The 22,291-nt window shown below is 39.2% G+C and overlaps 1 protein-coding gene across 1 annotated transcript in view; it reads right to left on the reverse strand.

Annotated features, from left to right (window-relative positions):
- LOC111145030 (thrombospondin type 1 domain containing 7B) overlaps positions 1-22,291 on the reverse strand; it is a 724,800-nt gene that overhangs the window by 447,416 nt on the left and 255,093 nt on the right. The window contains exon 6 of the mRNA XM_022499648.1: positions 18,437-18,634. Coding sequence (XP_022355356.1) covers positions 18,437-18,634 — 198 coding nt within the window. The remainder of the gene's footprint in view (positions 1-18,436; positions 18,635-22,291) is intronic.

Here is a 22,291-nt window from a genome sequence, read left to right on the forward strand (position 1 = left end):
CAGACACTCTGGCATCATGCCAAGAATAAAACCATGAATGAGTCAAGGTCACTGCTCTTGAAAAACTAAGAGTCAAATGGAGAAAAAAAAGACAAGTAAGGAGATAATCTCAATATAAAGTGGTAAAGACATTAATAACTGAACCACAAAGTGTTATGAGAACGTAGAAGACAGGCGCCCCATCAATTAGAATGACTTCTACAGCAGCTGATATAAACTCTGATAGAAGCTGGCTTTTACAATAAGGAAATCTATGGTCTTATATAATAGCCAGTGCTCAGAACGCTGACTCACAGGTTCAACGATGTCTTCCAGGAGAGAGCATGTCTTTTTATCTCTGCCCTACTGCACACAGCAAAGCTTTCATCCATAAGTCACAAAATCTATAGATCTTAGGATGGATCATGGCAGCGACTGAAACAAGACCCTTCCTTTTTCATGTCCCTTTTCTCACATCTCAATGGTTCAGATGGACTCAACCTGGCACATTTCTGAAATGGTCATCTGTCATGAATTATCATAACTATGACAAATAATCTAAGGTGGGTGGTAACTGTGATGTTTATTTGACAGTTTAGTCCAGCTTAGGTGGGGCGGGGGGTAGTGAAGGGATGGTTTTTTAAAGGACATTAATCCAAGTTTCAAAGGATGAGATTGGCCAAAGCAAGAAGAGGATGAGCATCTCAGGCAGGGGAACAACATGATTAGAGGTCAATTACCACAGAAGTAACAGAGGTAAAAGTAGCACTTCGTGTGAGCTATGGATTTCCTACATGTTTGTGGACTGAAATCCACCTCTGGGGTAAGAAAAGTATTATGGTCTTAAGATATCCATAAATTAACATTCGACACCTTTTTTTCCCTTTAGTTTATGTTTCTTTGAAATAAAATATATTATTTCTCTAAAAATTTTGATTTCTACTTCTTAGGTAGGTCTCCATGGAAAATGGAGTTGTTTGGGCATAGCAGACACTCAACTTGGTAAATATGAAATGAACAGCACAACTGAAAGGGTTACACACTATAAATTGTTAACTTTGGTTCATTAATCACTTAGACACAGTATATGTACAAACTATTTTAATTTAGAAAATAAAAAAAATTCTTAACTATAAAGTCTGAGTAAAATTTTCTTCTAGCCTAAATAAAACTTTCTTCTAATAGATTTTGGGTGGGACGGTAGGCTTTTCAGGGATAGATTTATTTCATTATATTTTCCTGAAAATACTCAAATGAGTACAGCACAGGTAAGCCTCCAACTACATTCCCAGTCTGGTCATATTGGCTATCCTATCAGTGAAAATTTGTCCATCAGATGAGGAATATGTTTTAATCCATATTCCTTACTTTTCCTATGTCTACATAAGAATGATAAGTGGGGAGATGCTATATCAGGAGTTACCAGCCAAAGGCCATATGAATCAGCCAAATGACACTTTAAAAAGCATTTCAAAATGAGAAAACAGACTTATATCGCTGCCACTATTGCTAACTAGTCCCTGTTAGTAACACCAGTGGAATGCACAGTGGAATAGGGAAACTCAGAGCATGCACAGAACATTCAAAGTAATGGCCAGGGTGACAATCTGCCATTAATTCCCACTGGAAGTCAGATTAACCATTTAATCATATGAACTACATTTTGAGGTTTCAGTACAAGCTATGGTTGTTTTGCTTTTCGAATGGTATGGACTGGGAACAGAAAGTAGACAGCCCAGTGAGAATTTCAGAAGAGATAGAAAAAGAAGACAGCCTTTCTATGAGACACACAGGCACACTCAGGAACCAATTTCCTTTAAGGTATTTCCAAATGACAAAATCTGGAAAAATCAGACTATAATTAATGAGGTAGTGATGTTAATACAGTCATTCCTTAGGAATCTTGGTAAGAGAGAAACAAGACAAAAGCTATCTTAAATGTCTAGGTATGTAACAGGGTGGAAAGAGGAAGTAATTCAAAATATAATACCTGTTTAATGACAATGTACAGTAAATACATTGAAACTGCATTGCAGTTCCTCTCTCTTTAGCATTTAAATTGATTCACCATTTACATCTACTCCCCACCTTCCTGTCAAACACGGATGGTGAAACTGATTAGAATGAGTCTCTATTTTTCCCTTTTGGATTCCCTCATTGCCAAGCATTATTAAAATTTCACCTTTAATTTCGCTGCAGAACATCTAAATGAAAGAGAATGCAGAACTTGGCTATGGGAACTCTCAAATTTAATCTCCTTTGCAGTCTGATTCCTGTAGCGTGAATAGCAGCCTGATCTTATTGGCACTTCCAACTGCAAAGTCAGGTTCATTTCAAAATTTAATACAACGTATTTGTCATCACCACACTTCCCTCGTTAAGGACACTGACACGAAAATGCTACCAGTTGGTGGTCTGAAAAAGATAGGCTGCTGAAAAAGAAAATTCTCTCTTCTAAACCTAAATAACTCATCTCACATATTGTGTGTCTTCTGTTTCTGCAAGAGTACACTACTGCTTTCCACTATTTGATCTTTTAGTAATCCATCTAGGTAACAATAAAGAAATAAAAGAATATTTACTCACTGCTTGCTTCTGGAAAGACAGTAATATATTTCATAGATTTCAAGAATAACTTCCCCAGCAGGAAACAAGAAACAACAGATTAGAATCAATACTGTTGATTCTACATATAAGATACGTCTGTCACTGCAGTAGTGTACTTCTGTTATATACTAACATTGTGAGGCTGACAATAAGCCCCCTTCTGCCTAGAACAGTGTCCCTCAAAATGTGGTCCCTACATGAGCACCATCAGCATCACCTGGGAACTTGTCAGAAATACAAATCTTCGAGCCTCATTCCAGACCTACTGAATCAGAAACGCTGGAGGGGAGGCCATTCCATTTGTGTGTATGTGTGTGTGTGTGGTTTTAATTGAAGCACAGGTGATACATAATGTTACATCAGTTTCAGGTGTACAATATAATGATTTGATCAGTCTATTAGTTATGCTACGCTCATCGCTATGCTATACTAATCACAAGTGTAACTAAAATTGGTTATCATACAACACCATTAAAATACCACTGACGATATTCCCTATGCTGTACCTTTCTTCCCCATGACTTATTCATTCCATAACTGGAAGCCTCTGCTTCCCACTCCCCTTCACCCATTTCACCATACTTCTACCCTTTCCCCTCTGGCAACTGTCAGTTTGTTCTCAGTATTTATAAGTCTATTTCTGTTTGTTTCTTTCTTTTATTCCACATATGAGTTAACTAATAAGATATTTGTCTTTCTCTGTCTCACTTACTTTGCTTAACATAATAGGTTCACCCATGCTGCTGCAAATGGCAAGATCTCATTCTTCTTTATAGTTAAGTAATAATCTATTGGACATATACGCCACATCTTTATCCATTCATCTATTGACGGATGCTTGGGAAGCTTCCATGTCTAGGCTATTATAAATAATGCAGCCATAAACATAGAGATCCATATGTCTTTTCAAATTAAGGTCTTTGTTTTCAATGGATAAAATCCAGTAATAGAAATAGAAACAGAATCCCATTGTATTTCAATTTTTTTAATTTTTTGAGGAACTCCATACTGTTTTCCACAGTGGCTGTACCACTTTACATTCTCACCAGCAGTGCACAAGGATTTTCTTTTCTCCAAATCCTAACCAGCACTTGTTATTTCTTGTCTTTTTGTGAGTAGCCATGCTGATAGGTGTAAGGAGAAAATGTATTGTGGTTTTGATTCACATTTCTCTGATGACTAGTGTTTTTATAACCCGACAGGTGATTTTAACACTGTAGTTTTTGAATGACTGATCTACAACAGGGGATACAGAACATGTTCCCCAAACACTTCAGACCCAATGTTCCTACACAAATAATTCCTTTAACATTCAAAAGAAGTCTTTTTTTCTTTTTCCTTGTTCTTATTCAGAAATATTCCAGTATAGTACAGGAAGTAGCAGGCTGAGACTACTTCAGATAGCAGGAGATCAGCTAGATAACTTATCTAAAGATTGCAAACACCTACAAATCCAACGGGAGATCGAAGAGATGAAGAACAGCAATTCTAAAAACAGAAAATCAACCACTTTCTGAAAGGTAGGACTGGCGGAGAAGTGAATCCAAAGCGACAGGAAGATAGACTGCGGGGGGAGGGGCCGGCTCCCGGCAAGCAGCGGGGCACAAAATCAGGACTTTTAAAAGTCTGTTCCACTGAGGGACATCGCTCCAGAGGCTTAACCAGGGTGAAGCCCACGCGGGGTCAGCTTGGCCTCAGGTCCCGCAGGGTCAGAGAAGGATCGGGGGTGTCTGAGGGTCGCAGAGCTTACAGGTATTAGAACGGGGAAGCCGACTACAGAGACAGAGCTGAGGAGTGAGCTCTAAGCTCCGGGTTACCTTGAACCGGTCGCAGGCTCGGTCAGCTCGGAGCGGGGCTCGAGGCCAGGGTGACGGGAGTAATTGGTCGCTGTTCTCTGAGGGCGCACTGAGGAGTGGGGCCCCGAGCTCTCGGCTCCTCAGGGCCAGAGACTGGGAGGCCGCGATCTTCATTCCCGTCCTCCGGAACTCTACAGAAAGTGCTCGGGAACAAAAGCTCCCGAAAGCAAACCCCAGCGGATTACTCAGCCCGGCCCCTGGTAAGGGCTGTGCAATTCCGCCTGGGGCAAAGACACTTGAGAATCACTACAACAGGCCCCTCCCCCAGAAGATCAACAAGAAACCCAGCCAGGACCAAGTTCACCTACCAAGGAGTGCAGTTTCAATACCAAGGAGAGCAGCGGAATTCCAGAGGAGGAGAAAGCAAAGCACGGAACTCATGGCTTTCTCCCCATGATTCTTTAGCCTTGCAGTTATTTTAATTTTTTTTTCTTTTTCAATTTTTTTTTCTTCTTCTGCTAAATTTTTTTAACTTTTACCCTTTTCTTTTTTAATGTTTTTTAACTAGTTTATCTAATATATATATATATTTTTATTCTTTTTTATATTTTTTCTTTATTTGTTTTCTTTTTTTAATTGTTTCTTTTCTTTTTTTTTTTTTTTTCTGAACCTCTTTTTATCCCCTTTCACCCCCCTCACGATTTGGGATCTCTTCTGATTTGGTTAAAGCATATTTTCCCAGGGTAGTTGCCACCCTTTTAGTATTTTACTTGCTCCTTCATATACTCTTATCTGGACAAAATGACAAGGTGGAAAAATTCAACACAAAAAAAAAGAACAAGAGGCAGTACCAAAGTCTAGGGACCTAATCAATACAGACATTGGTAATATGTCAGATCTAGAGCTCAGAATGACGATTCTCAAGGTTCTAGCCAGGCTTGAAAAAGGCATGGAAGATATTAGAGAAACCCTCTCGGGAGATATAAAAGCCCTTTCTGGAGCAATAAAAGAACAAAATCTAACCAAGTTGAAATCAAAAAAAGCTATTAATGAGGTGCAATCAAAAATGGAGGCTCTCACTGCTAGGATAAATGAGGCAGAAGAAAGAATTAGCGATATAGAAGACCAAATGACAGAGAATAAAGAAGCTGAGCAAAAGAGGGACACACAGCTACTGGACCACGAGGGGAGAATTCGAGAGATAAGTGACACCATAAGACGAAACAACATTAGAATAATTGGGATTCCAGAAGAAGAAGAAAGAGAGAGGGGAGCAGAACGTATATTGGAGAGAATTATTGGAGAGAATTTCCCCAATATGGCAAAGGGAACAAGCATCAAAATCCAGGAGGTTCAGAGAACCCCCGTCAAAATCAATAAGAATAGGCCCACACCCCGTCATCTAATAGTAAAATTTACAAGTCTTAGTGACAAAGAGAAAATGCTGAAAGCGGCCTGGGAAAAGAAGTCTGTAACATACAATGGTAAAAATATTAGACTGGCAGCAGACTTATCCACAGAGACCTGGCAGGCCAGAAAGAGCTGGCATGATATATTCAGAGCACTAAACGAGAAAAACATGTAGCCAAGAATACTATATCCAGCTAGGCTATCATTGAAAATAGAAGGAGAGATTAAAAGCTTCCAGGACAAACAAAAACTGAAAGAATTTGCAAACAACAAACCAGCTCTACAGGAAATACTGAAAGGAGTCCTCTAAACAAAGAGAGACCATAAAAGTAGTAGATCAGAAAGGAACAGAGACAATATACAATAACAGTCACCTTACAGGCAATACAATGGCACTAAATTCAGATCTCTCAGTAGTTACCCTGAATGTTAATGGGCTAAATGCCCCAATCAAAACACACAGGGTATCAGAATGGATAAAATAACAAAACCCATCTATATGTTGCCTACAAGAAACTCGTTTTAAACCCGAAGACACCTCCAGATTTAAAGTGAGGGGGTGGAAAAGAATTTACCATGCTAATGGACATCAGAAGAAAGCAGGAGTGGCAAACCTTGTATCAGATCAATTAGATTTTAAGCCAAAGACTATAATAAGAGATGAGGAAGGACGCTATATCGTACTCAAAGGATCTGTCCAACAAAAAGATTTAACAATTTTAAATATCTACACCCCTAACATGGGAGCAGCCAACTATATATACCAATTAATAACAAAATCAAAGAAACACATCAACAATCATACAATAATAGTAGGGGACTTTAACACTCCCCTCCCTGAAATGGACAGATCATCCAAGCAAAAGATCAACAAGGAAATAAAGGCCTTAAATGACACACTGGACCAGATGGACATCACAGATCTATTCAGAACATTTCATCCCAAAGCAACAGAATACACATTCTTCTCTAGTGCACATGGAACATTCTCCAGAATAGATCATATTCTCGGTCCTAAATCAGGTCTCAACCGTTATCAAAAGATTGGAATCATTCCCTGCATATTTTCAGACCACAATGCTCTGAAGCTAGAATTCAATCACAAGAGGAAATTTGGAAAGAACCCAAATACATGGAGACTAATCAGCACCCTTCTAAAGAATGAATGGGTCAACCAGGAAATTAAAGAAGAATTGAAAAAATTCATGGAAACAAATGATAATGAAAACACAACAGTTCAAAATCTGTGGGACACAACAAAGGCAGTCCTGAGAGGAAAATATATAGCGGTACAAGCCTTTCTCAAGAAAGAAGAAAGGTCTCAGGTACACAACCTAAACCTACACCTAAAGGAGCTGGAGAAAGAAGAAGAAAGAAACCCTAAACCCAGCAGGAGAAGAGAAATCATAAAGATCAGAGCAGAAATCAATGAAATAGAAACCAAAAAAACAATAGAGCAAATCAACGAAACTAGGAGCTGGTTCTTTGAAAGAATTAATAAGATCGATAACCCCCTGGCCAGACTTACAAAAAGAAAAGAGAAAGGACCCAAATAAATCAAAACATGAATGAAAGAGGAGAGATCACAACGAACACCAAAGAAATACAGACAATTATAAGAACATACTATGAGCAACTCTACGCCAACAAATTTGACAATCTGGAAGAAATGGATGCATTCCTAAAGACATATAAACTACCACAACTGAACCAGGAAGAAATAGAACAGACCCATAACCAGTGAGGAGATTGAAACAGTCATCAAAAATCTCCAAACAAACAAAAGCCCAGGGCCAGATGGCTTCCCGGGGGAATTCTACCAAACATTTAAAGAAGAACTAATGCCTATTCTCCTGAAACTATTCCAAAAAAATAGAAATGGAAGGAAAACTTCCAAACTCATTTTATGAGGCCAGCATCACCTTGATCCCAAAACCAGACAAGGATCCCATCAAAAAAGAGAACTACTGACCAATATCCTTGATGAACACTGATGCAAAAATTCTCACTAAAATACTAGCCAATAGGATACAACAGTACATTAAAAGGATTATTCACCACGACCAAGTGGGATTTATTCCAGGGCTGCAAGGTTGGTTCAACATCCGCAAATCAATCAATGTGATACAATACATTAATAAAAGAAAGAACAAGAACCATATGATACTCTCCATAGATGCTGAAAAAGCATTTGACAAAGTACAGCATCCCTTCCTGATCAAAACTCTTCAAAGTGTAGGGATAGAGGGCACATACCTCAATATTATTAAAGCCATCTATGAAAAACCCACCGCAAATATCATTCTCAATGGAGAAAAACTGAAAGCTTTTCCGCTAAGGTCAGGAACACGGCAGGGATGTCCGTTATCACCACTGCTATTCAACATAGTACTAGAAGTCCTAGCCTCAGCAATCAGACAACAAAAGGAAATTAAAGGCATCCAAATCGGCAAAGAAGAAGTCAAACTATCACTCTTCGCAGATGATATGATTCTATATGTGGAAAACCCAAAAGACTCCACTCCAAAACTGCTAGAACTTGTACAGGAATTCAGTAAAGTGTCAGGATATAAAATCAATGCACAGAAGTCAATTGCATTCTCTATACCAACAACAAGACAGAAGAAAGATAAATTAAGGAGTCAATCCCATTTATAATTGTACCCAAAACTATAGGATACCTAGGAATAAACTTAACCAAAGAGGCTAAGAATCTATACTCAGAAAACTATAAAGTACTCATGAAAGAAATTGAGGAAGACACAAAGAAATGGAAAAATGTTCCATGCTCCTGGGTTGGAAGAATAAATATTGTGAAAATGTCTATGCTACCTAAAGCAATCTACACATTTAATGCAATTCCTATCAAAGTACCATCCATTTTTTTCAAAGAAATGGAACAAATAATCCTAAAATTTAAATGGAACCAGAAAAGACCTCGAATAACCAAAGGAATTTTGAAAAAGAAAGCCGAAGTTGGTGGCATCACAATTCCGGACTTCAAGCTCTATTACAAGCTGTCATCATCAAGACAGCACGGTACTGGCACAAAAACAAACACATAGATCAATGGAACAGAATAGAGAGCCCAGAAATAGACCCTCAACTCTATGGTCAACTAATCTTCGACAAAGCAGGAAAGAATGTCCAATGGAAAAAAGACAGCCTCTTCAATAAATGGTGTTGGGAAAATTGGACCGCCACATGCAGAAAAATGAAACTGGATCATTTCCTTACACCACTCACGAAAATAGACTCAAAATGGATGAAGGACCTCAATGTGAGAAAGGAATCCATCCAACTCCTTGAGGAGAACACAGGCAGCAACATCTTCGACCTCAGCCGTAGCGACGTCTTCCTAGGAACATCGTCAAAGGCAAGGGAAGCAAGGGCAAAAATGAACTATTGGGATTTCATCAAGATCAAAAGCTTTTGCACAGCAAAGGAAACAGTTAACAAAACCAAAAGACAACTGACAGAATGGGAGAAGATATTTGCAAAGGACATATCAGATAAAGGGCTAGTGTCCAAAATCTCTAAAGAACTTAGCAAACTCAACACCCAAAGAACAAATAATCCAATCAAGAAATGGGCAGAGGACATGAACAGACATTTCTGCAAAGAAGACATCCAGATGGCCAACAGACACATGAAAAAGTGCTCCACATCACTCGGCATCAGGGAAATACAAATCAAAACCACAATGAGATATCACCTCACACCAGTCAGAATGGCTAAAATGAACAAGTCAGGAAATGACAGATGCTGGCGAGGATGCGGAGAAAGGGGAACCCTCCTACACTGTTGGTGGGAATGCAAGCTGGTGCAACCACTCTGGAAAATAGCATGGAGGTTCCTCAAAAAGTTGAAAATAGAACTACCCCATGACCCAGCAATTGCACTGCTGGGTATTTACCCTAAAGATACAAACATAGTGATCCGAAGGGGCACGTGCCCCCGAATGTTTATAGCAGCAATGTCTACAATAGCCAAACTATGGAAAGAACCTAGATGTCCATTCACAGATGAATGGATAAAGAAGATGTGGTATATATACACAATGGAATACTATGCAGCCATCAAAAGAAATGAAATCTTGCCATTTGCGACGACGTGGATGGAACTAGAGGGTATCATGCTTAGCAAAATAAGTCAATCGGAGAAAGACAACTATCATATGATCTCCCTGATATGAGGGAGAGGAGATGCAACATGGGGGGTTAAGGGGGTAGGAGAAGAGTAAATGAAACAAGATGGGATTGGGAGGGAGACAAACCCTAAGTGACTCTTAATCTCACAAAACAAACTGAGGGTTGATGGGGGGAGGGGGGTTGGAAGGGGGGTGGTTATGGACATTGGGGAGGGTATGTGCTATGGTGAGTGCTGTGAAGTGTGTAAACCTGGCGATTCACAGACCTGTACCCCTGGGGATAAAAATATATGTTTATAAAAAATAAAATAAAAAAAAATTCCAGTATTGGTGGAATCCATTACAAAATAAAAAATAGCTAGCCCTCCCCCCCCCAATCATAAAATAGCTCAACTGTGGGAAAACAAGACTCAGGAGGATGGTATAAGTTACCAGCACTGCCTAACTGGGAAAGAAATGGGACTCAATAATGTTTTTTTTAATGCTTTCACATGGGAGGACAGAAGCATTCTATTGAAGCTATCTGGTATTACCAAATAATTGTAAATAGTGAGGGTTGTTCAGGAGTGCCTGGGTGGCTCAGTTGGTTAAGCATCCAACTCTTGGTTTCAGCTCAGGTCATGATCTCAGGCTGGTGGGACTGGATCAAGCCCTGAGTCAGGCTCTATGCTCAGCATGGAGTCTGCTTGTCCCTCTTCCTCTGCTACCCCCAACCCTTTTTCTAAAATAAAATCTTTAAAAAAAAAAAAAAATGGTGAGGGTTGTTCAAAGTATCGAGCTCATCTCATTTCTTCCTTAGAATCTGTTTCTTTAAATGTTATCATCAATATGGTATGGCTAAAATTGGATCCTATTTCTTCTACAGGAATGGATCTATGAAATACCTTTGCAGGCATCTCTGTCTCAGTTTGAGGCATACCACAACCAAACCCTGCGACAAAGCTTCTTAAGCAAGTATTGGGTGTAATTGGGGTGTAATTCCAGAGAATCAGTGCAAGAATTGGGGATGAGACAGAAAGAGAAGGAGCCTGAGAGAGGATGAGAGGGCATGTGATCAAATCAGTCTCCAGGATGAGTAGGTGTTGCTTCCTCTCACTAGGAAACAGCCAGAACAGGCATCTCAAGGGGACCCCACCTGAGGGGAAAGGAAGCTGGTATTTATACAACCTTCAATCATTGGTTGAAGTCCGCTCCCTGGGATTGTTAATTCCCTGGCACTTCTGATGGCATATGTGGGCAGAGAAATTCCTCAGCCAAAGAGAGCCAGGTAATGTCAGCTGGAATTTGGGGGCTGATATACACAGCAATGGTATATGGCCCAGCAGATCTGAGCAGGAAAAAACAGTACATGCTATGTCTGACTATTTCAAAAACTCCGTCTCTGGATTTACACTGCTAATACAAAATGCATGTCTAGGGACGCCTGGGTGGCTCAGTTGGTTAAGCAGCTGCCTTCGGCTCGGGTCATGATCCCAGCATCCTGGGATCGAGTCCCGCATCGGGCTGCTTGCTCGGCGGGGAGCCTGCTTCTCCCTCTGCCTCTGCCTGCCACTCTGTCTGCCTGTGCTTGCTCTCTCTCTCTGACAAATAAATAAACAAAATCTTTAAAAAAAAAAAAAATGCATGTCTATATTTATTCCCCTCTCCTTCGACCCCTCTGAACTCCTGGCAATACAGTTTTAAAATTCCAAAACTTTATGTAAAGTTAAGTATGTATGTGAGTGTGTCTGTGTGTGTGTTTCTTCTTCAATATAAACAAAAAATTATCAGTATAAAAAGAATATAAAATAACAGTTACATTCTGGTAACTTAAAAAAAAAATCCAATTCATACTATCCCTTCCAAAATACACATCTTGGGGTATCTGGGTGGCTCAGTCTTTAAGCATCTCCCTTTTGCTCAGGTCATGATCCCAAGGTCCAGGGATCAAGTCCTGCATTGGGCTCCCTGCTCAGGGTGAGCCTGCTTCTCCGGAGACTGACTCTCTGCCTGCTGCTCCCCCTGCTGTACTCTCTCTCTCTGTGTGTCAACTAAATAGATAAAATCTTAAAAAAAACAACAACAAAAAACAAAACAAACAAACAAACAAAAAACCCGCACATCTTAATCAACTACATCGTTATGTCCACCAAGTGACATTGTTCAAAAGTTTCAGAAAATTTTTATTTGAAGTTTATTTTGAGGCTCTGTATTCTCTATGGTGGTTTTAATTTGTAGAGTCTGTTTAACAGGACAATTTACCACAGATTATACTTGTGTGGCAAAGAAATACCTCACCAATATTTATTCCTGAAATATAAGAAAATAAATATTGGGCTGAAATAGCACTTAAAAAGTCTTGTAAGAAAAGGAAAAAATATAGAAAAGAAGTAAAGCAGCACTTGTTGACCAAAATGAGATAGAGCATGATCAAAGTTTAGAAAATACGACTTAGGGGTTCTATTTAGAACTCTGGCAATTCACAAAATATTCCAATAAATAACTTATCTGAATGGTGTTTGATCTTCTCAAAATGACCTAAAGGACATTTCTTAAAAATTAAAGATAAAAATAAATAAATAAAACAAAACTTTCATTCCAATCATATAATGAAATATACTAGAAAAATTTTAATCAGCCTCAGTTAAATGATTGCTTTAACATGCTCTCTACCAATTAAAGTCTTCCTATGAGTACTTACAAGCACATGCTTATAAGAATATATCATTTTATCCAAGATTAAATATCACATTTTTGGATTGTTCAAGGTTAATGATACAAGGCAAAAAGTCACAAGAAAAATACCTCTGAAATGAAAAGCAAAGTAACCTTAATGATGGGAAATCTTCCCTCAAGTTTTCTATGCAAATATGTACACCATATAAGGAAAATATTTGCATGGATAAAATCTAATGCAACTGAAAAATAAGTATCCCTGTGTGCAAGGGGGCATTCTAGTAACACTGGAGAACCCTAGTTCCATGTACCTGTCAACACATGAACTTTGTTCATCTCAATGTATTCTACTCTGCATTACACCAACATAGGTATTTGCTTTTTCTAAGTACAGAATGTACACTGCGTTACCTCTGAACAAAGACATTTGCTGAAATATACAGACTCTTTTTTTTTTTTCTCTCAACATAACCTAGCCAGCAAATTATGGAGCAAAGCAGGTGGTGAGTACTCACAATCTGACTGCCCCAATAAACAGCCTGGTGTTTATCCAATGGTCCCACAGTGTCATCTGTCCACTTTGCATTATGGATACTTGAAAAATGATGAATAGGGGTCACTTTGAAGTACTAGTAATATGCTATTCACTGCCCTGGCTTTATGGGAATTTTCCCAGCCTGCTCTGGGAAGATGTTACATAGTGGTAAACTTTTACCAACTGCCAATGAAACATGGCAACAATGAATTAGTTTGAGAAACAAAGTTTAAGACACAGTGAATTCACTTGATAATCTAAAGGAGGAATGGCTTGGGTATGCGGTCAGCATCACACTCCATTTACCTTCAAATGCCCTCTTCAACATGGAGGAAACCTGCTTGTCAATGAAACAAGAAAAACCTATGTATATTCTATACTCAGTAGACTTCTATTGACCCAGAAGAGTAAATAAGATGTTGTTCAGAGGAAGGAAATCAAAGCTCACTGACCACTCCAAGTGTTAGAAATCAGATTCCAAATCAGAATCCTCATTCATGTAATCTGTTATACAATTTTCTTCCTAAAAATGAGTATTACTAACCCGTTGTTTGCTACAATCACAAGCCAGGTAAGACACAGGAACTTTTATAAGACTGGATAGTATCACTAATAAATCAAAGTAAAGAATGAGTCAAATCATACCTCCCGCACAGAGAGCTTTAAAAATTCATAAATGATTATTTGTATCTTTTGACTATAATTCTTAAATCCAAAAAGCTTTTCATATCTCAAATTGCTATTTCCAGTTACTTACTGGTTTCAGTGTGACAGAGATTGTGTATTTTCAAAATTTTAAATCAAATTTTAAATTTAAATTTAAAACAAAATTTTAAATCATTTTAAATTTTGTTGATTTAAATTAAATTGTTGATTTAAACTAATAAATTAAATCATTAAGCTAATGATTTAGACTTCTGAGAAAGAGAAATATGTCTGACTAGCAGCACAAATCCCCAATAAGACACTGTTAAGAGTCTTCCAGAATCCTGATCATGGCTATGTGGAAATCTCTTGGCTTGAATGGGATGTAGATATTCTGCAGGGATGCTGAGTAATTTATATACATACATGTATGTCTGCGTATGTATGTGTATGTATATATATAACATGTTATTACATATCTATATAAAATTAAGTAAGTGACCCTTGCAAATTAGCAGGCTTCTATCCTGATTGAGTTTTCATTTTTATTTTCTTCAACCAAAATGAAGATATTTCTTTTCATCTTACCCATTTAACTCTAAATAAATTCTGAAATAAAGGGCATATAAAACAATAAATTCAGGGTGATTAAAAGAAAACTGTCAAATGTTACAAGAAAAAAATCACAGATGAGTTATTAAATAGATATTAAATAATATTAAAAATATTAAATATATCTCAACCTTTTTCTTTCTCTCTAAGCATTTAAATGAGTGTCAACAGTTCTGTCAATTCCCGTAGGTATGGAAAGACTATGATAATATGTGGAGAGTCAAAGAGGAGCACTTTGCTAAACTTCTATCATTAATCATCCAGAACTTCACAGAAGCTGAACTGCAAAATGTGTACCCAGACTACATTTTCAATTTCTCACCAGACAAAAGACTGCTTCAGCTACCAGGAGGCCAGCATGTTCTCGTAAGTATGACATGGCTGATACCCACAAATGATTAGGGAGCCAATCAGGTATGTACAAATCACAAAGACTTCATGGGACTGATATGAACCATTAGTAATTTCTATTTCTCCCCACAGAAATTGAGAGTGTAGGTCAATGTTGAAAATTTGTCCTTTCACAGGAATAAGAAAAAAACAACAATAACAAAAAAAAAAAAAAACCTCTAAAAGTGCTCTACAATGGTAAAATTGATACCTCCAAAAAAAGGAGGCTACATCCATTTTCAGTGGCTGAGGAAGTGGGTGTGGGGGGAGGAGGGGCAGTTTCCCCACACCACACCACAGAACCCTCCAACAAAAGCTGGGTGTCCTAATATTCAACTCAGTCCTGACACTACCTAGAAGTAGCATCTAATTCCACAGGTAAAAGGCTCAGTCCTAGAAGTCTGCCTCCACTTCAGAGTCCAATTGCAAGCCCAGGTAAGTGTAAGGGCCTATTTAGCCAGAGCGATTCCATCCAGTTAAACAGTGATTTTGTTGTTTATGCAGTAAAACTTAAACTGTCCCTGCCCCCCACTCAGGGAACATACTCAAAAGCAAGTCTGGGAAACTAGTCCCAGGTAACAAAGCCCAAATACAAGGGTGGGTCAGGCCAAGTGGAGAGAGCCAATCAGTGGGGCCCGCGTACTGTCTCCCTAGCTACCAATGAGTGTGGGCCCCGCCTTTTGGGCGCCTTTTGGGCGCCTTTTGGACGCCAATTCTGACCAAGGTGATAGGCTAGTTCAAATAGCTACTATAGGGTAAATTGTAATTCAATTTGTCATTCGTGTGTGACCTAGCATGACTATGCAACTTTCTCTGTGTGTTACAATCTCTTTTGCCACCTGTGCGTGGCCAGGCTCAACCACATGGCCTTTGACCTTTAAAAGTTAGTCGGCAAGACAGGGAAGGGTTGCCTCTTTGTAAGAGATGGCCCCGACTGGTCAGTTTGATTCACGATGCTTGGCGCAAAATAAAACTTTGCTTGACCTTCGCTTTCTATCAGTCTCGCTCCTTTGATCATGGACCCATTATTGGGGGACCTAACAGTGAGCTATGCTTCTAACCAGACAGCTATAAATCGGAGGTTCCAACAACCCTCTCCAACTGAGGATGCCAATCACAAGTCCAGCCTAAACCATTAAAATGGTTACCTGCACTTTAGACCAATGGGCTTATAAATCAGAGGTTCCCACAATCCCCTCCTTGGGCTTGATTAATTGGCCAGAGATGCTCCCAGAATTAAGGAAACCTGTTTTGCGTACTAGATGATCAATTTATTGTGAAAGGATCTAACTCAGGAACAGCCTTATGGAGAGATGCCTTATGGAAGAGGATGGGAAAAGGGCACAGGGTTTCTACCCACCATGCTCTCCAAATCTCCACGTGTTCACCAACTTGGAAGCCCTTCAGGCCCGGAATCCTTTGGGGTTTTTATGGAGGCTTCTTTACATCTGTATGATTGATTAAATCACTGGTCATTGGTGTTGGATTCAATCTCCAGCCCTTCTCCCTCCCTGGAACTGAAAGTTCCAACCAACCTTCCATTTGGTTGGTTTCTCTGGCAACCAGCTCCATCCTTAGGTGCTTTCCACAAATCACCTCATTAACATAAACCCTGTTGTGGGGGAAGCCAGCTTGTTATGAATAACAACACACCCATTCCTTTTTTTTTTTTTTTTTTTTTTTTTTTTTTTTTTTTTTTTTTTTTTTGAGTCACAACATACCCATGTTACCTTTTCAGAAGGGATTTCAGCAACTGAGGGCAAGAGACTAAATATAACCAAAGATGCTCCCATTGCTCTTATTGATCAGAAAGTCCAAGAGTTTTAGCAGCTCTGTGCCAGAAATGGGAAGAATATTTATTTCTAATTATAGATCACAATGTAACACTCTGCAATACCATAGAAGGCACAGAACAAATTGTGAAAAACTCCTCAGCCCTATAGACATAATATATCATGACAAGCCTCTAATACCTGCTGTGAGATGACAAAGCCTGATAGTCATTTGTCATTGGGACTCAACCAAATGATCTTCTTGTCTCCACCGTGGGAGGTTGGGAGGAAGAAGTAGTGTGGTTTTTCTAATACTCATTATTATCTTCATATTATGTAAGAATGCTCTTTGCACAATTCCCCCAGGGCAACAGTAATAAATGTGCATTATAAGTAAAATAAGCTTATAGCTTATTTTGAATGGTTATGTGCCAGACACTTCACTAATCACTTTTATATAACCAATTTAGCTCTCACAATCTGAGAGTGAGAGGTAGGTTTTATTACCCCCATTTCAAACTGAGGGAAAGGATGCCTCCACAAATTAATTAATTTTCCTGAGATCATCTAGCAGGTGAGTAGCAGACTTGAAACTCCCACCTGGCTGACTTTAGACTTCAGGTTCAAACCTCTGTACTAATCTTCCTGAATTCAAAGGAAAGTAGTACAAAAGTGATCTTATTTGCCTCTGTTAATAAATTATACATATATTACCACAATTCAAAAATTATTTGGTAATACTCAAAGCCACAATCAGTTGTAATTACTCAGTCAAAAAGGATGTAGCTTTGTATAATGTGTTGTTGACCTCTATTTAATTAAACAAATACCTTTCATGAGATAACTGATTATATTGCTTCATAATGTGTGTATCTGCCCAATTATGGCAGTGGTTAAAAAAGAGTAAGAAGATCAGATAAAAAGAAGGAGGAAATAAAGAAGAGGGAGGAAGGAAAGAAAGGAAGAAAGTGATGGAGGAAAAGGCATGGAGCAAGTGAAAGAAAGAGAAAAAAGGGTACAGGAAGGAGGGAAAAAAGGAAACCATTGCTGAATGTCAATCCCATCTGGAAGCAAATAGCCACTCTGAATCCACCTTGTAATTTCTTGTATTCTATGGATTACTTCACTTCATAAGCCAAAACATTCCATTCCACATACCAAGAGCATTATAAATGGGATTAATAGACACACTTGATATTCTTCCAAGAGACTGATTTTTTTTTCTAAACTGTAAGACAAAGGTTTAAAAATGTCACTTTTCTCATTTCCATGTGACTTACATATTTTCTAAATCACCCCTCATTTCAAACAACCCATTGTACGAGAAGCTTGGCAATGAAGGAAAGACACCACCTTCAATAGTTTTGTAAATCTTGACAATTTATATGTAAAAATGGTTCCTTAGAAATGTCAGTATTATGTCTGGAACTGATTCTGGTCGAATGTTATATAAATGAAAAGATTTAGTATTTTTTTTCTTTAACTTGGAAAGAATTGCAGCCCTGGAACCTTTACAAGGTATAGTATTTGTTAATAATATATAAAAGTGTGTTACATATCGACCTCAAAAAAGGCAAATAAAACTTGTTTTGTATTGATAAGCTGACGACTACTCAGAGGAATTCTCTATGCTCTGTCTTGATAAATTGAAAACTGCAGAGAAATCTCTAGGTTCACTATATAGCATCTGGGCATAATCATACAAATTTCTTTCAGAGTGTGGCCTAATAAGTCAAGGCAGCTTACCTTGCAGCAATGTGGCATCTGACTTACATGTAAATACTTACATTTAAGTGTTTCTCTCCCTCAGGAGATGGACCTGTTAGACAGCAGTGACATCATATGGCACATATCACTTAGCAACCCATGTTTTTTTGCCTCATACCTCGGTCATTCTGGCAGAAGGCCTTCAGGATGCGATGCCCCAGGCCACATTTTCCATGATCAGGGATACAGATCCCTTCAGACGCCAGCCACCGGTAACACATTGGATCCTCGCAAGGAACAGACTCCACCAAATGAGGGCAGTAGCCTGCAGGCCCTGTGGATTCCACGAGGACATGGCGCCGTCTCAGTCTAAACCCTGAAAAGGAAAAATCAAGAGGGTCACAGGACTCCACCTTTATCCAACAGAAGAAAAGCAGCAGCAGACAGAAAAGGATGGAACTTCTATTTCATCCTCTAACACGTGTATTATTTTAAGGTGTTTTCTTTTAGGGGAAATGGAAGGGGGATATGAAAAGAAAGGGAAAGAAAATGGGCAAGAACTAGAGCAGAAAATCTGTCCTCCAAGACTTAACAACCTTGAAGAGGCCATACATAATCAAACCAAGTAGTAAGTAGCTTATGCCCAATGGCCTCCATAAACCAGCAGAAGTAAAGGGAGACTCAAAGAAATAGCCTCAACAGAGATAAATCCACATTTTATTTTTTTTCTGTTGTTTTTGGCATTGTGGTTACTCTGCATTAAGTTGAAATTCATCTCCATTTTGGCATATCCCTGGTAACTAAAAAATTCACAGCTTCATGACCTGAGATTTCCCTGGATTCCTTCCCTGAGATTTCCAGGTCAGTCTGCTCTGTGAAGACAGTACCTCTTTGGGCTGCATTCCCCCTCTTGGCTCGACATGGGTCCCTGGACTATTATTCAGTTAAAAATAATGTAATGTGGGACTAAGGTCCAGCGCCTTACTATACTAAGGATGTAAACAGGTCTTACATGCTAGGACCTTACAGAGTCACAAACTCAGAGTTGCAAGAGTCAAGCAGGTACAAATTGAGGGAAATGAGTCAACCATACAACTGTGGGAGTGCTGAGGTGGGTGACGAAGTGGAGGACGTGTGCTTCCTCTGAAGCAGCTTCCGTGGACTGTTGCCATGAGGGAATGTGGACCCTCTGTTAACTAAGCTCCTAATTTGTGTCCAAGAAGATAGAAATCTAAGGTGTGTTTTGTTTTAATATGACAGCACTCCATGTTTAACTAACTTACCTCTTTAAAAAACAAAGTGGCCTAAATTCTTTAAAAAAGTTACTGAGAACTAGATACGACCCTTTAGTCTGTGAGTTTTCCATCTCTGGCCCTTATGACATATCACCTCTGAAGGTTATGCCTGCGTGGATCTCCTATTTTACTCCCACTCTCTAATGCACCAGATTCTGTTTACCAGTTTAATTCCTTTAGTTCCTTTTATTTTTAACGAAACCGATCTTCTTGGGTGATAACATTTTAAGGAATTATTCACTTATTTCTCTGGGTAAGTTCAAAGAGAGATAGACTGACAGGCTGTGATAAGAAAATGGAGTGTATGAGAACACCGAATTTTCAGCATGAGAGTTAGATACCCCCTACTCCCCTTCCCACAAGAGGCCGGAAGAAGGACAAGTTAGGGAGCATGAGAGGTCACAAAGCCAGGTATACTGTTCTCCCAGACTTCCCAAAGCCATGCCTATTTTCCCACCAATGGGAATGAAATGAAAAGATTACAAAGCTCCAGGCATAGCTGGGGAAAGACTGTCTCCTGTAAAACCACACAGCCAAGGAGGTTTGAACGAATGGACTCATGGTTTTAGGCCACAAGAGGGAGCCGAGCTTCTTCAGAGTATTATAGGGCTGGACAAGAATTTCGGATAGTCTCAAGTGCTTTTTTTGGGTTTTTTGGTCCAGGGTTAACCTATGCACACACACACTCTCTCTCTCTCTTTTAAGAAAGGAAGAAAGAAAGAGGGAGAAAATAGGGGGAGGACTAGAGGGAGAGAGAGAGAATCTTTGGCAGGCTCCATACCCAGCACAGAGCCAGAAAGGGGGCTCGATCTCACAACCCTGAGATCATGACCTGAGCCAAAATCCAGAGTGGGACACCTAACCGACTGAGCCACCCAGGTGCCCCTGAGCTCCTTTTAAAAGATTCTTCGATTCTTACATTGATGATCAGCCACATGGGGGAAGGCATCATCAGCTGACCAGAGATTACATGCACGGATCAAGGCATTGCAAATATTAAGGTCAGGGACGATTAAGACAATAGATGACTTCTGCCATACTTCATACCTACAAGTCTGTATCATCAATTAGTTACAACAAAATCTGCAGAAGTGTTCAGCTCCCCTCCTGGGAGAAGGAAGAGACAAAGGAAACATAAAGGTTTCCAACTGCACTCAAGGGCCATCAGACTACAATGAGCTCCAAGGGCTCACTGCCATGCAACTTGGATGACCTCTATTCTTAATGTAATGTCCATATGTTGCTTACTGCCAGTCTTATGTTTGTCCTTGTTTCGTTTATCTGTTTGAGCAACACATAGCACGGGTCTCCATGACTGATAAGGTTTGACAACTGTCTCAGAAACTTAGTCTTCTTTACTGAGGATCCGGGTGTCCTGGTACCTAGAGCTTCGTGTCATTGAGGTGTATATGCAGTTTTCCTCTATAAATCAAGTTGCATCCATCTCACCGTAAATCTACAGACTACATCTCTTTAGTCAATAAATTCTTCTAGTCTTTCATTTGTGCTGCCCTTGTCCTGACTGTAACTAGGATCAAATCATAGCACAAGCTCAGCATAAAACAAAAACCTTGGAGTCTCCTGTTAGTGCTTAACTTTAATCACACATCCATGTTCATGTCTGCAATTGACATCAGGCTTCCCCCGGGTGCTTCTGTTCTGAAAGATACACGACTGCCAAGTCCACAGTGGCTGGGGCCAGCCAACCACTTACCTTCACTTACCGAGTTCCATATTAATCAGATCATATCATTCAGTAAACATTAACTGCCATATGTAGATCCCTGTAATGTACTGTGGGAAGCCACAGGAGGAACAGAAAACATAAATCTATTCTTCACAGAGCATATAGTCCAACAAGGGGAAAAAGCACATGCATTAATTAAACATCTACCCTTTCCCAAGATGGTGCCAGCCACTTTACTTATATTAACCGAAATTAATAAATCTTGCAAAACTATTTTGTAGGTTGCTATTCTCATTTTATGCATGTGAAAACTAAGATCAGACGAGACATCATTACTGCTCCCGAGGAACATTATTGATTAAATGGATATGTGTGAAATTCAGTAGAGGACTTTTTCAGATATCACCTCTTCATAAGAAAGAATTCCAGTCAGCTCTTGTGTGTGATGTGTTCTAGCCTGACTCATGTAGTGAATCTGCAGGGACTATGCACCATTTCCTTCAAATGAAAGTGGACAGATTAGATAGTGGAATTTAAGGCATGAGGCAGCAAGAAGGAGTTTTAATAATCATTTAATGACTACAGATTCAATCCACTTTTAATGAAACTGGTATTTGCAGGGCTTTTTTTTTTCTTTTATGATCCCAAAATTTAGTATATATTCTACTGGCTTACTATATATTCTATTGAATTCTAGAATAGAGTGAATTGTGGGTTGGAGAGGAAAAAGGGAAGAAACGCAAATAACAGTAGATGAGCCAAAGTTGTTTTTGTTTTTTTTAAATGAAGCCAAGGGAAAATTCAAGGAGACTGGGAGGTAAGTATAGGTCTGATGACTGTACATCTTCAGGTGCAAATGGCCCGAAAGTGTCCACATAAGCTTCTGTGAAGCTGTTCATGGCCAATACTGTCTCCACACTACCACCACCGGAACAGGCTTGAAGCAGCCGCTAGCACGTTGACCAAGGATGACAGAAGCTTATGCCATCTTAGGTATCTATTTGCTCCTCATCTCTGGCAGCCTTGGACATGGGGTAACAACTTTAAACCA

The sequence above is a fragment of the Enhydra lutris genome, unplaced genomic scaffold (assembly GCF_002288905.1).
Source record: "Enhydra lutris kenyoni isolate GAN:26980312 unplaced genomic scaffold, ASM228890v2 scaffoldscaffold1, whole genome shotgun sequence".
NCBI classification, from domain to species: domain Eukaryota; kingdom Metazoa; phylum Chordata; class Mammalia; order Carnivora; family Mustelidae; genus Enhydra; species Enhydra lutris.